We start from the raw sequence: 14,419 nt of genomic DNA, 5'->3' as shown, positions 1-14,419 counted from the left end.
AGTGGGAGTTGTGTGGGCAGTGGTTGGGACTAGGCAGCATGTGGCCACCCCTGGATGCTCCTACATGTAGAAGCTGGAGGGGAACATTCTGCCTGCTTGCCTCATTGCATGCCACCACCAACTGAACAGCCGATGGCTTGTTGAAAACAGGACACTTGGTCACGCAATGTGTAAGACACAGGTCACAAGTCAGTATTCAGTTGTTATCGTCATGGGGGTTGACCAAATAAACTGAAATATGCATGCTAACTCAGTCTTTATCTCAGTTGGTACAGCTTATTAGTTTGAATATTCTTATGCAGTTTTAGAGACTTTTGAAAATGAACTCACTACAAGTTCTGCTAACCTCAATGAAGGTGTTTCTATAACACTTCCTTTGCTGGCTTAGACAGATTTCATCTGGTTTCAAACAACTTCATCTAAACAGAAAAGTACATTTAAAAAAAGTCTTTGTGCTTTCTCCATAAGTAATTCTTACGTTAAGTAGCAACTCCATAGTTCGAACTGCTGGGACTTGGCCTAGTCAGGTCTTCAAAACTTCTGTATCTCAGCCCAGCATCAGTATCTCATTGGCATGTCTGAGGATGCCAGGATGAAGGTGAGGAATACAATGTAAACATTTAAAAATTTCAGCTGAGAAACTTAGGGTTCTCTCTCCTTTTTTTCCATGTTTCTCTTGATAAATACCTACAAACCCCCAAACGTTATGGTCACACTCGTCACCTGTGTCTGCTAACGCAAGTTGAAAATGATTACATTTAATATCTTAAAAAATTATTCCCTTAATTTATCATGTCATTAACCAGTTCCACCACGAATAAATGATAGAGTTCACCATGTCCATGTAACGTAGAAGGAAGAATTGGCAGCAGGAAAACCTGATTGATGGTGGTTCTTTGAAAGAGGGAGGGAATAAGGGTTGGTTTTCATGCTGAGGAATCAGCAATGCAGGGATAGGGAAAGACAGAGCTAAAGCTATGTAGGGGAAAAAGCTAAGAGTCCTACTCGTGTGGCAGCTGCCAAATCACTGTGTCTTAACTGAGTTTGTTTGATCAGCCAGAATGGTTAGGAATGTGCATTTGCTGTGGGTGGTGTGTATTTAAATTAGGTATCATAGGCGCTGTGTATGGTGGATGGCTTATAGTGTGTATGCATAGGAAGTGTTTGGCTCTGTTGGCTTCGCTATTTATTGCCGGCAATTTGTGGTTTTGATTTATTGATTTAAATCATTTGAGAAACGTAATCTGTTGTCTAAGTGTTTTGTGTGTAGGAAGGAAATTATGATGAGAGATGGGTTAACAAACAATAGCATGCACACATTTCTTTATCAGCAGTAACTTCCTGGTTGTACCATGTATGATATTGTAGAAATAACTTAATCTTTGCGTTACTCATGTATAAAATGGGAATAATACCTTTTTTCCCCCCTACTCTTTGTGGTGACTAAGCTTTTCTGGGCAAGGTCTTTCTTTTATATATATGTACACCACAGCTTCAATTTTGGTTGGGGTCATGTACTAGTATAATACTGCAATTTGTATTTGGCACTCTTAACTTTGGTGTTACTGAAAAATACTTGAGATAGGGTTAGGAAATTGCAGCAGCAAGCAGAAAAGTGTTTTCCTTCTCACATCTGAGCTGTCCATAGTTCCATAAAATAACATAGATCTAAGTTGAGATGTGTATGATGATGAATGGGAGCCTAATTGTGAGAGTCTTTCCTGAAATAAATTGCAATTTTATCTAATTTCAGCTGTTAAAGATAAAGAGAAGAATAAAGAGAAGAAATCCCAAGACTGTGTAAGGTCAAAGTCGAAGAAAAAGAAAAAGAAAACTCAGTCTGGTAAAATACCTTTTTTTCCCCATAGAAAGTGGCCTTAGTTTTTCAGTTTGACTGTCTCAACCTCAGTTAAAAATTTTCCATGACCAGTGACTGTATATAGGGGAAATCATAGTCTTGTCTTTAATGGCCACCAATTCTGAGCTAATAAGCTATTAAAGGTGAAGTGTGACTTAGAGTGGCATTTTCTTGCTGTTTGAAGGGCTCAGCCACTGAGTTGGATGGCTGATAAAAATAAATCAATCTGTAAATAAATGGATGTGCCCCCAGGAGAACTTCCTCAAAACCTCTCACCCCAAAAAGTGTATAATTCAAGGTGCCTGAAAGTGATGATGTGATAATGGTATTTTTTCTTTTCTGTCAGTGTTCTCAGTGTCAAGAGCTGCTGACCATTTTTCAAAGTCTGGCCACTTTTTGTTTAGTTGCCTGACTGGGAGCTGAACTCTTGAAACTGTAGCTTTAGTTGAGGGTGTTGAGCAATTTTGAAAATCTATCTGCAAATGATCATTGAGCTTCAGAGATAACACTTCCATTAAGGTGAACAGAGAATTTGGCACCTTTCATAGCTATTGTTCTTCAATGTGTGTGTCCATGTTGATGCCACTGAATTTGTGTGTGTGTGCTCTCAGATCATTGAGATTGGATTCTTTTGAATGGCATTGTCCTTCGTGTCCTATCTGTACTACTCCTGTTCTTCGGTGTGATGGCATAAAGGGCAGAAAAGTCTCCATTCTCCCTCAGTTCCCACTGAACTCTGTGACACTAAGATGCAACCCAGTGAGTGTCTAACTCTACTTCCACAGAGCTTCACATTTAATCCCTTTTTGACTAGATTGGGGAAGGAAATGTGTTGCTCCTTTCTCCCCTTCCCCTCAAAAAAGAGAGAGAGGAGACCATCAGTGAACAACACAATAAAACATTTTACACCAACATAGTGGGTTCTACACACTCAGGGTTTAAACTCTGCTCGTCCTGTGATGGTTTCATCCCTCTTACTGATGAACACACCTGTTACCTCTTCTTTCCTGGGGCAGGACCATGACCAGACCAATACTTGCGGTGGCGGTAGTTTTCCTCCAGGACTTGCATATTGAAGGACACTCATCTTAAGTCCTGCAGTGCAAGCAGGATGATCTGGCACAATATCCCTTACTTGCAAGATAGTTACAGCCAGTATGATGTACGGGGAAGACACAGGAGAAGAACAACATGGGGCTACTGAGCAGCTCCATACTGGCATCTCCTCTGATGTGGCTGTACCACCCCCAGCCCTGTCCTCCTGTGGGGCTGTTGTATAGACTCCAGTTGTCTGGAAGGGCTGGGGTGGTAGAGCCATGCCAAAGTTGCTGGCTTGGTGTCCCCATTGACCCCACATTCTGCTTCTTTCATTGCTTTGGTTCTGAAATCTCCAGCATAGCTGGAGCGAGAGAGAGAGCTGTCCCTGCCCCCACCCAGGTAAGGGAAGTGGATGATGGGGAGAGGACAAGGAGAGTGTGGGTGTTCTGAGGTGGGGGTGAGGTGGAGATGAGTTATGCAGGAAGGTCACATTTCCACGGCGGCCCCCTCCCTCCCCATTAGCTGCTTCTCCCGACACCTGTAAAAAGTGGATTACACTTGCACAACTACTCAAGTTACATCTGGGGGAGCAATCTGTATGGTGTGTTTCAGATCCATAAGTAACGACAGTTACAAAAGCAGTACGAAAAGAGTCTGTGTCTACCATCACTCTTTAAGCAGGTACCACACCTTGGGATCAGGCAGTGAAAGGAAAGCAATGAAGACGATGCTGTCCATATTGGCATTAACAATTTCTGCATCAGCATCCTGTACCAGTTACTAGGGCATAGCTGGCCAGGTACTTGTTGTCTTGGTACCAGCAGCATTGATGCCTCAATATCAAAACCAGCACCTACACAACAATTGATGTGAGAAGTCAATGCCTAGAGAGTCCTGCACAGACTATAAATAGAGCTCCAAATAATATAGGGGGTCATCCCACAAGGAATGCCTAAAACACCATCTTCTCTCCAAGGACACAGTACAGGGTGGAGAAGCGGTGGTCCTGACTTCGGTGCCAATATCAGCACCCGCAACTGAACCTATGTAGGCCTGAGGTATGCCTCCGTAGGAGCTCTTATGTCCACCATGCCTGAGCAGCAGCTGGCATTGGATGTAGTGCAGAGACTCACTCAGTGTTGCAACAATTTGAGGAAAGCTGCATATTTTCATGCTCACTTGTTTACTTTTACCCAACAAGACTGCCTCTATGTTAACTTCAGAGAATGATGCCAAAGGACTTTTAAGAGCTCTGCCCAAGGTGAGACAGCAGAGCTTGCCATTCTCAACCATGGCAATATACCTATAGCAAGCCAGCTTGGTGATTCCGGCCTTATTGAACACTCTTATCACATGTCCCTGAATAGATCACCTCCTTGTGTGTCCAGAAAGAGAAGGAGATTCTGATCTCCATCATCATAATCGGCCAGGCCTCTGACACCAGAGCCTGATGCTGGCAATCATGAGTAATGGAAGGTCAGCGTAGGCTTCCATCTCTACTTAATGAGTCATCTTCATTGCCTGATGGGGCAGAGATATCATACTGTGTCCAGATTGCGAACTTGAAAGCATTCCATAATCTCCTGTCCCACATTTCACATAACTTCAACTCTAAAATTAGTCATCCAGATGTCCCTCAACAACTGTATCCAGGATTGCTTTCTCCATCAGTGAGGGCATACTGGAGCCAAGTAAAGGATTCTAGCAACTCTTCCATTTTTAAATAAGTGCAAAAAAAAAAAGAAATTAGTTGACCTCAAAAGGTTCTGGATAATTTTTATGTTGTCTCAAACATGGAATATTGAAAGGAGGGTTCCGTAATTTAGGACAGATCCAGTAGTCAGAAGGTACTCCCAAATGCAAAGATCCAGAGAAATGAGACTTCTCTGAGTGATGCTCCTGTGAGTTTTCTACTCAGGTCTCGGAGAGTCCTCGCATAGCTGATGGGAGATTTTTGCCTAGCAGTGCCCCTTGCGTCATGTCTGCATACACTGTGTCTCGCACTGATGTAAACCTCATATGAACGGCTATACTGTCTGCCAACAGGGGCCAATACCAGGTGCCACAGAGGGAGGGAACACAACAGGTAATCCTTACATGATCCCTCTCCTGTCACTCATTTCCAGACATACAGAGGCTAGGGACACTATTCCTACCCATCCTGGCTAATAGCCATTGATGGGCCAAATCTCAATGAGTCTGTCTAGCTCTTTTTTGAACCCTGTTAAAGTCTTACCCTTCATCACATCCTCCTGCAAGGAATTCCACAGGTTGACTGTTCACTGAGTGGAAAAAAACAAACTTCCTTTTGTTTGTTTTTAAACCTGCTGCCTATTAATTTCATTTGGTGACCCCTAATTCTTATATTGTGGGAATAAGTCAATAACTTTTCCTTATTCACTTTTTCCACACCAGTTATGATTTTATAAACCTCTATCATATCCCTCCTTAATCTCCTCTTTTCTAAATGGAAAAGTCCAAGTCTTTTCAATCTCTCTTCATATGGGATCCATTTCAAACCCCTAATCATTTTTGTTGCCCTTTTCTGAACCTTTTCCAATGCGAATATATCTTTTTTGAGATGAGGCGACCACATCTGTACGCATTATTCAAGATGTAGGGGTCCCATGTTCTTATGTAGAGGTAATAAGGTGTGTATTCTGTCTTATTCTCTATCCCTTTTTTAATGATTCCTCACATTCTATTTGCTTTTTTACTGCCTCTGCACATTGAGTGGATGTTTTCAGGTAACTGTCCACAGTTGACTCCCAAGATCTCTCTTGAGTAGTTGTAGCCATATTAGTCCCCATCATAGTGTGTATATATAGTTGGGATTATTTTTTCCATCATGCATTACTTTACATTTATCAACATTAAATTTCATTTGCCATTTTTGATGCCCATTTATTTAGTTTGGTGAGATATTTTTGAAGCTCTTCAAATTTTGCCACCTCACTGTTTACCCCTTTCTCCAGATCATTTATAAATACAGACGACCCCCGACTTGCAACACGATTGATTCCCGGGGAAGCATTGCAAGTCAGGGGAGTCATAACTCAAACCCTCATTGACAATAGGCATTGTGCACCATTCTAAATATGGGCCAAGGACGTAAGTCGGGGGTTTCAGCCCGTTCTGCACTTAATGGTTGTAAATGGGGGATGGGGTCACAACTCAGGCGGTTGCAACTCGGGGGTTTCCTGTAAGTTGAATAGGATTGGTCCCAGGACAGACCCTTGGGGACCCCACTATGACAACTTACTTTATTTAAGAGCCTTTGGTGAGGGACCTTGTTAAAGGCTTTCTGGAAATCGAAGTATACTATATGCACTGGATCCCCCTTGTCCACATGTTTGTTGACCTCCCTAAAAGAACTTCAGCAGACTAGTAAGGCATGATTTCCCTTTAGAAGAAACCATGTTTACTTTTCCCCAACAAATTATGTTCATCCATGTGTCTGATAATTTTATTCTTTACTACTATTTATAGTAAATTTTATTTTTTACCTTAGTTTCAACTCATTTGCTTGGTACTGATGTTAGACTTACCAGTCTTTAAATGCCAGGATCACCTCGAGAACCCTTTTTAAATATTGGCATTATATTGGCTATCTTCCAGTCATTAGGTATGGAAGTTGATTTAAGGGACAGGTTAAAAACCACAGTTAATAGTTCTGCAGTTTGACATTTGAGTTCTTTCAGAACTCGGGTGAATGCCACCCGGTCCTGATGACTTGTTACTGTTAAGTTTATCAATTTGTGCCAAAACCTCTTCTAATGATACCTCAATCTGGGACAATTCCTCAGATTTGTCACCTATAAAGAATGGCTCAGATTTGAGGACCTCCCCAATATCCTCAGCCATAAAGACAGAAGGAAAGAATTCATTTAGCTTCTCTGCAATTACTTGATCATCTTTGAGTGCTCCTTTAGCATCTCGATCGTCCAAGGGCCCCTCTGATTGTTTAGTAGGTATCCTTCTTCTAATGTACTTAAAAAAACACTTTGCTATTGCTTTTTGAGTTTTCAGCTAGTTTTAACGTCCTTCAGTTCCTTTTCTACCGTCTTTGGCTGAAGACGGAGTCATAGCAATGCTCTCCTTCTCTGACAGGAAACAAACATATAGTATAGTTACTTTATAAATAAGTCATAGTTTCATAGCTTTCAATGTTTCCTTCTGTTAAAAAGGAAAAAAAGCCGCAGCAGAGCCTCATGGCTACAATCATCAGAAGTCTCAAAAGAATTACAGTCTAAGGCGGAGGCCCCTCCCCTTTGATAGTAACCAAATGTTCGCCACAAAGACAGATGAGGTGCTACACACAATGAAAGTCTCATACCACACTCCACACTTTGGGGTTCATACCACACTTCACCTAATAAAAGATGCAAATACAGCCCTTTCATCTATAACTACTATAGACAACAAAAGAAGTCATGTGACAACATGCTCAAGCAGTGCTCCAACAAAAGGACTCAACAGAACCAATCTTCTAACACTGAATCAACTTCACACAAACAGCAGATTTGAAGTTTTGGTTGGGGGTCTGTGTGATCACCCCATAGATCCAGTGCATCCAAATATCACCTTCTATTACCTTCTATTACCTTCTATTCTGAGATTCTTCTACCAAGAATGGGTCCACATTAGTATGTACAAGTGGATCCTGGAAATTACAAAATCAGGCTACACAATCCCCTTTACGTCCCTCTTCAGGGACCCTACCCAGTCCCCGACCCTGTCCCTCTTCAGGGACCCATCTCATGAACCCCTGTTACAAGCAGAAGTACAAAAGATACTCACCCTAAGGGCAATAGAACTGGTTCCCACAAAACATTTGGGAAGAGGGTTCTATTCCAATTATTTCCTAATGGCCAAGAAAACAGGGGGCTGGGAGGCTCTTTTCAGATCTCAGGAAACTCAACAAGTTCCTCCTCAGCACAAAATTCAGAATGGTGACTCTTGCAACTATTATACCCACACTGGACAAAGGGGATTGGTTCTCAGCCCTTGACATTCAGGATGCATACTTTCATATAACCATGCATCCTGCCCACAGGAGATTTCTCAGGTTCGTAGTAGGTCATGATCACTACCAATACTGAGTCCTCCCTTTTGGTCTCTCCACGGCCCCTTGAGTGTTTTCCAAAACACTAGCCATGGTCCCGGCCTCTCTCAGAAGACAAAACATACTTATTTTTCTCTACCTTGATGATTGTTTAATCCAAGGACCCACATGTCAACAAACTGTAGCCATGATAAAACACTACCAGAGAATGCTTCTCTCGACCTGGCCTACTCATAAATACCCACAAGTCCACCTTACAGCCCACTCAAAAGATAGTATTTATCGGGCACTTGTAGATTCAGTAAAAGAGCCTACCTGCCACTACAAAGATTGAAAATGCTATGAGACCTTATTTTGGGGGGAGAGGGGTGTCAAATATATTCCCTTTATCTGCACATGTCTGCAAATACTGGGACACATGGTGGCTACAACCTTTATTGTCCTATTTGCGAGACTAGATGTGTGCTGTCTACAGCACTGGCTTGCAACTGTCTACATCCCAAACCGAGACAGCCTCACAAAGTGTCTCACTCCCACTGCCAGTTCTGCAATCTCTTGACTAGAGGACTTCTCCAACCAACCTGCTGGCTGGCATACTGTTCCATCACCCAGATCCATTAGAAGTGATTATGACGGATGCATCAATTCTGGGCTGGAACACCCATTGTGGCATCAGGGCAGTACAAAGCAGATGGTCTCAATGAGAGATGCTCCTTAAAAACATAAGATCGGCCATACTGGGTCAGACCAAAGGTCCATCCAGCCCAGTACCCTGACTGCCAACAGTGGCCAATGCCAAGTGTCCCAGAGGGAGTGAATCGAACAGGTAATGATAGAGAGATCTCTCTCCTGCCATCCATATCCACTCTCTGACAAACAGAGGCTAGGGACACCATTCCTTACCCATCCTGGCTAATAGTCATTAATGTATTTAACCACCATGAATGTATCTAGTTCTCTTTTAAACCCTGTTATAGTCCTAGCCTTCACAACCTCCTCTGGCAAGGAGGTTCCACAGGTTGACTGTACGCTGTGTGAAGAAGAACTTTTTTTTATTAGTTTTAAACCTGCTCCCCATTAATTTCATTTGGTGTCCTCTAGTTCTTATATTATGGGAACAAGTGAATAAATTTTCTTGATTCACCCTCTCCACGCCACTCATGATTTTATATACCTCTATCATATTCCCCTCAGTCTCCTCTTTTCTAAACTGAGAAGTCCCAGTCTCTTTAGCCTCTCCTCATATGGGACCTGTTCCAAACCCCTAATCATTTTAGTTGCTCTTTTCTGAATGTTTTCTTATGCCAAAATAGCTTTCTTGAGGTGAGGAGATCGCATCTGTACACAATATTCAAGATGTGGGCGTGCCATAGTTTTATATAGCGCGAGTAAGAGATTCTTCGTCGTCTTTTCTATCTCTTTTTTAATAATTCCTAGCATCCTATTAGAGACAAGGAGTCCTGTGGGCATCTGACGAAGTGGGTCTTTGCCCACGAACGGTTATGCTCCAATACATCTGTTAGTCTATAAGGTGCCACAGGACTCCTTGTTGCTTTTGCAGATCCAGACTAACACGGCTACCCCTCTGTTAGCATCTTCTTGGCTTTTTTGACTGCTGCTGCACACTGCATGGATGTTTTCAGAGAACTATCCACAATAATGCCAAGATCTCTTTCCTGATTAGTTGTAGCTAAATTAGCCTCCATCATATTGGTATCATTTTTTCTAACGTGCATTACTTTTACACTTATTCACATTAAATTTCATTTGCCATTTTGTTGCCCAGACACTTAGTTTGGTGAGATCTTTTTCAAGTTCTTCACATTCTGCTTTGGTCTTGACTGTCTTGAACTGTTTAGTATTGTCCGCCAACATTGCCGCCTCACTGCTCACCCCTTTCTTTAGATCGTTTATGAATAAGTTGAATAGGATTAGTCCTAGGACTGACCCTTGGGTACACCACTAGATACACCAGTTCCATGAACCTTCATATCAGCATCCCGGAGCTCAGGGCCATTCACAAAGCGTGCACTCACTTCGTCCCCCTGATAAAGGGCAAAAACATTTGTGACCTCACGGACAACACACCCTCTGTACGTCATTCAACAGGGGGGTGCCCAATCACGCTCACTGTGCTCAGAGGCCATCAGATTTTGGAACTGGTATATCAAGAATCATATAACATCCAACCACCACTTATATACCAGGATAGCAAAATATCAGGGCCGACAAACTGAGCAGACGCTCGTCAGAACAGCACAAGTGGAAGATAAACACCAATGTTCTCCTCAGTTTTTCACAAGTATGGATTCCCAGTTATAAATGTCTTTTCATCGGTAGTCAACTGCAAATGCCACAGATTCTGCTCCTGAGCAGTGCAGAGATCGGAGGGGGATGCCTTCACCTTTCGCTGGACAGCTCCACTACTCCTATGCTTTTCTCCTAATCCCACTAGTCTCCAGGGTGATCAACAAGATATGCTCTGACCAGGCCACAGAAATTTTAATAGCTCCCACCTGGCCGCGACAACCCTGGTTGCTCTATCTGCACTACCTTTCAATAGAACAACTGATCCCCCCTCCCCTGGTGCCACACCTTTTAACGCAACACCACAGCAAAATATACCACCTGAAGATCAAAACCCTGAAACTCAAGGCATGGCTTCTCCATGGTTCCAAAATGAAGAACTTACCTGCTCAGACAGTGTCAAACACATCCTATTGAACCGTCAATGGCCTTCCTCAAGATGCACCTACCTAAACAATTGGAGACGTTTTCAACAGTGGTGCACTACTCATCATCTACACCCCAACACCGCCCCCATATCTACCATGCTTGAGTACCTGATGGGCCTCAGTGATGCAACCTCTCCATCAGCTCTATTTGTGTCCATCTGGTGGCGTTCACGGCTTTCCACAAACCAGTTAATGACTTCTCTCTCTTTGCACATCCGATGATGAAGTGATTCTTCACCCACTTGCAGAAGATGCGCCCAAACCTGCCTCCCCCCTCCCTCCCCTCCATGCCACCTCGGGACTTAAACCTTGTTCTCGACACGCTCACCAGGCCACCCTTTTCAATCCTTTGAACCACTGGCCACCACATCACCACAATACTTGTCCCTGAAGGTGACCTTCATAATGGCAATAACAGCTGCAAGACGTGTAGGTGAAATTGGAGCCCTCATGGCTGAACTACCTTTCACAACTTTTACTAAAGATAGTCATACTCAGGCGTCACCCCAGGTTTCTCTCCAAGGTCATTTCTGAACCTATATACTTACCTTCATATTAGTATATGAACCTATATACTTACCTTCATATTTTCTTAAACCTCATACTTCCTTGAGAGAGTTCGTCTTGCACACAATGGTTGCAAGATGAGCTGTTGCGTTCTATTTAGAACCAAAGAGACCAGAAAGTAGGACAGACTCTTCATCTCTTGGTCCAGGCCACAGAAGGGAACAGCCGTCTTAGCACAACATGTATCCAAATGGATTGCTAGCTGCATATACATAGCTTACAAATTTGTGGGAAGCAGCCACCAGACACCACTTGATGGAGAAGTTACTCACCCTGTGCAGTAATGATGGTTCTTTGAGAGGTGTGTCCCTGTGGGTGCTCCCCTGCCCTCCTTTCCTCCACTCTGCTTGGAGTCCTCGAATGGATTTCAGGTAGAAAAAGAACAGAGGGAGGTTTGCACCACGCGTATATTCAGCGAACAAAAACCGCGCGAGACAGTGTGCAAGTGTGGCACAAGGGCCACTGCTAAGCAAAAATCTCCAATCAGCAGCACAAGGATGCACTGAGACCTGAGTGGAGGCCACACATCGCAAAGAACCATCATTACTGCACAGGGTAAGTAACTTCTTATTTTTGTGCAAAACATAATTTTTGCCAGTTCAACTCCTGAGCTTTATTTGAAATATAACTGCCTTACCTAAGAGAAGGTAATTCGCTTTGTAAGCCAATTACTGGTAGGATAAGAGCGTGAAGGTTGGAAAAGTCTACACTTGATTTTGTTCCTTTATATTGGGATGAGAAATAAAGGCAAAGAAAAGGGCAGGATGAGCAAATAAATATATACTACGTACACCAGGAAGCAGGAGAGTTGTGTGCAGAACACTGATTTATTGCAGGAAAAATATGGGTGGATTGAAAACCCTTCTTATGGCATATGAGAAGCAACATGAAGCATGCCTGAATTACTCGTATGTGCCTGAGGACTGAGAGAATCCCCCTGATACCACCACTATCCTGACAAGAAAGGAGTTGGCCTTGGCGATGATAGTTCTGTGGAACTGGAACAAGGAGAAGACTTGTTGTTTTCCTAATGTTATAGGTAACGAAATGTCATGGTTATTTTTAGTAAATGTTCGGGACAAGTCATGGACAATAAATAAAAATTCACAGAAGCCAGCTGACCTGTCCCTAAGTTTTACTAAAAAGAAACAGGAAGTATGAGGAGGGAGAGAAATGAAGCACTTTTGGGGCTTTTAGATAGTCTTGCAGCTCATCACAAAAAAATCAAAATGGATTACTGCCTCACTCACTAATGCACCTCTTCCACTAAACAGCCGTGCCCATTATTTCAGAAATGAGCCACTTTTTGAAATATAGAAGGCAGTGATACGGAGTAATGTCAAGCATTATTCATTGGCTGCATCTGCCAAGGCAGATGCCAAGTTCAGGAGAGCAATACTGCAGTCCCTATTGGACTGATGCAACTTATGCTCGCTGCTCCACCCTCCCAAAAGAATGTGCCTTGCTAGTCACACATGCTCAACGTATTATTTACTCAATTGTTACTGTGGTTCTTCAAGATGATGTCCGTGTCGATCCCATAATCCTTTTGTAATACCCTATTAATACAAGTTGCAAGTTGTGTGGAAACTAAGACCATGTCTATACCTACCTGCAAATTGCTGCTCTGGAAGTCAACCTTCTGGCATTCAATTTAGCAGATATAGTAAGGACACGCTAAATCAAACACTGACAGTGCTCCCATTAATGCCAGTAGTTGTACTCCTTGTTGATAGGAGCATTTCTCTTGTTGACTTCCCGCTGTGGGGACAGGACCAAAGTTCAAATTAAGGTACTGTGGCAAAGTCTGGGCTAAGTCCTGTGGGTCCTGCGCTTCCTGGTAGGTTCTTGTGGACCTCAGAGGCTCGCAGCATCTCTGATAACTGCCATGAAGGCCAGGGTATCCTGCTTCCAGAGCCTCTTTCATCATTGGTCAGTCCAGTGCCTTTCTTTTTCCAGTCCCTGTTGGCCCTTCCAGCCAGAAGGGAGGGTTGGGGAGAACCTGGTCCCATCCACTTGCTCCGGGTTCCGGCCCAGGGCCCTATAGTAGGGGCAGCCCTGATCAGGCAGTGTAGCCCCCTGAGCAGCAGCCCCTCCCTGGGCCACTTCCCCAACCCCTCTTGCAATACCTCGTTCCTGATATCATGGAGCAAACATTCGCACCAGCTCACTGAAGTGTTTTTTTTTCTTGCTCTGGGTTGCTCCCTTCTCCTTGAGTTCTCTAGTCCGTCCCTTTTCTCCTTCCCCCCTAGACTTGCCTGGGGAACTGTTTTTATAGTGCACACATCCACCAAAAGTGGCTGCAGGTGTTCCAATTAGTCCTTCCTTTAGGCTGCTGCCAGATAGGCTTCAGGTGTGGCTGGCTGGCCATAGTCTTTAACAGCCTATTCAGGGAACATAAAGCCACATATGAGAGAGCACGACATGCATGCACAGCCCCAGTGAATGCTGCTATTCAAAAGAATCTTACTTTACATGTCTGAGGCACATATGCAACAGTGGGATCCTGCCAATTACAGCTTTAAGGATCAGTTACTGCAGGGAAAGTTAACCAGTCTCTTCAGCCTGTCATCAGTCTTAGGCAGACGTCATCACATTGGTTTATATCCAGTTGACATTTTTAATGTTTTCTTCACAACCATAAGGTCTCGAAACATTTTATTAAGAAAAAGTTTTTGATTCTGAAGCTCAAACATACCCACTTGGGTGAAGTACTGGCTTTCTGAGCCACTCCAATCTGACCTCTACTACATTTATTCTGGATATTTATATTCAGCTTTCTCTTTCTTTTCTTCATCCATTACTGTCTTGTCTTGATAAAATAGCACATACATTTTTCTTTAAAGGGCACAACATTTATCGAAGCAATATAGGATACCAGCCATTCTAATCACAACATGGTTATCACAAGTATTCTCTTCTGAAAATATTTTTGCAGGAACAAGTCAGCCAAAAAAGTCACCCTTGTCTTAATATTTTTTCCTTCCTTTTGTTCCCCGTAACATCAAATTCTTGGGGAACAGCATTTTTGTGCTTTTCATTTCTTCTGTGACATTCCCAAAGCAAGTCTGCTCTAGCATTCACAAATTAGTTAGTCGCAGAACATCTTTTTTGAGCAGTAGCTGGCATTTAGGATGTGTGTGCAATCGCAAACCC

The 14,419-nt window shown here is 43.1% G+C and overlaps 1 protein-coding gene across 13 annotated transcripts in view; it reads left to right on the top strand.

Annotated features, from left to right (window-relative positions):
* Positions 1-14,419, top strand: part of PHF20 (PHD finger protein 20) — a 191,700-nt gene that overhangs the window by 110,126 nt on the left and 67,155 nt on the right. For all 13 annotated transcript variants that reach the window (XM_075900760.2, XM_075900759.2, XM_075900762.2 and 10 more), the window contains one exon: positions 1,754-1,843. In XM_075900760.2, the coding sequence (XP_075756875.1) occupies positions 1,754-1,843 (90 nt within the window). The remainder of the gene's footprint in view (positions 1-1,753; positions 1,844-14,419) is intronic.

Source organism: Pelodiscus sinensis, chromosome 17 (genome assembly GCF_052426305.1).
Source record: "Pelodiscus sinensis isolate ZL-2025 chromosome 17, ASM5242630v1, whole genome shotgun sequence".
Taxonomy (NCBI): Eukaryota; Metazoa; Chordata; order Testudines; family Trionychidae; genus Pelodiscus; species Pelodiscus sinensis.
This window is presented reverse-complemented; position numbering and strand designations above follow the sequence as displayed.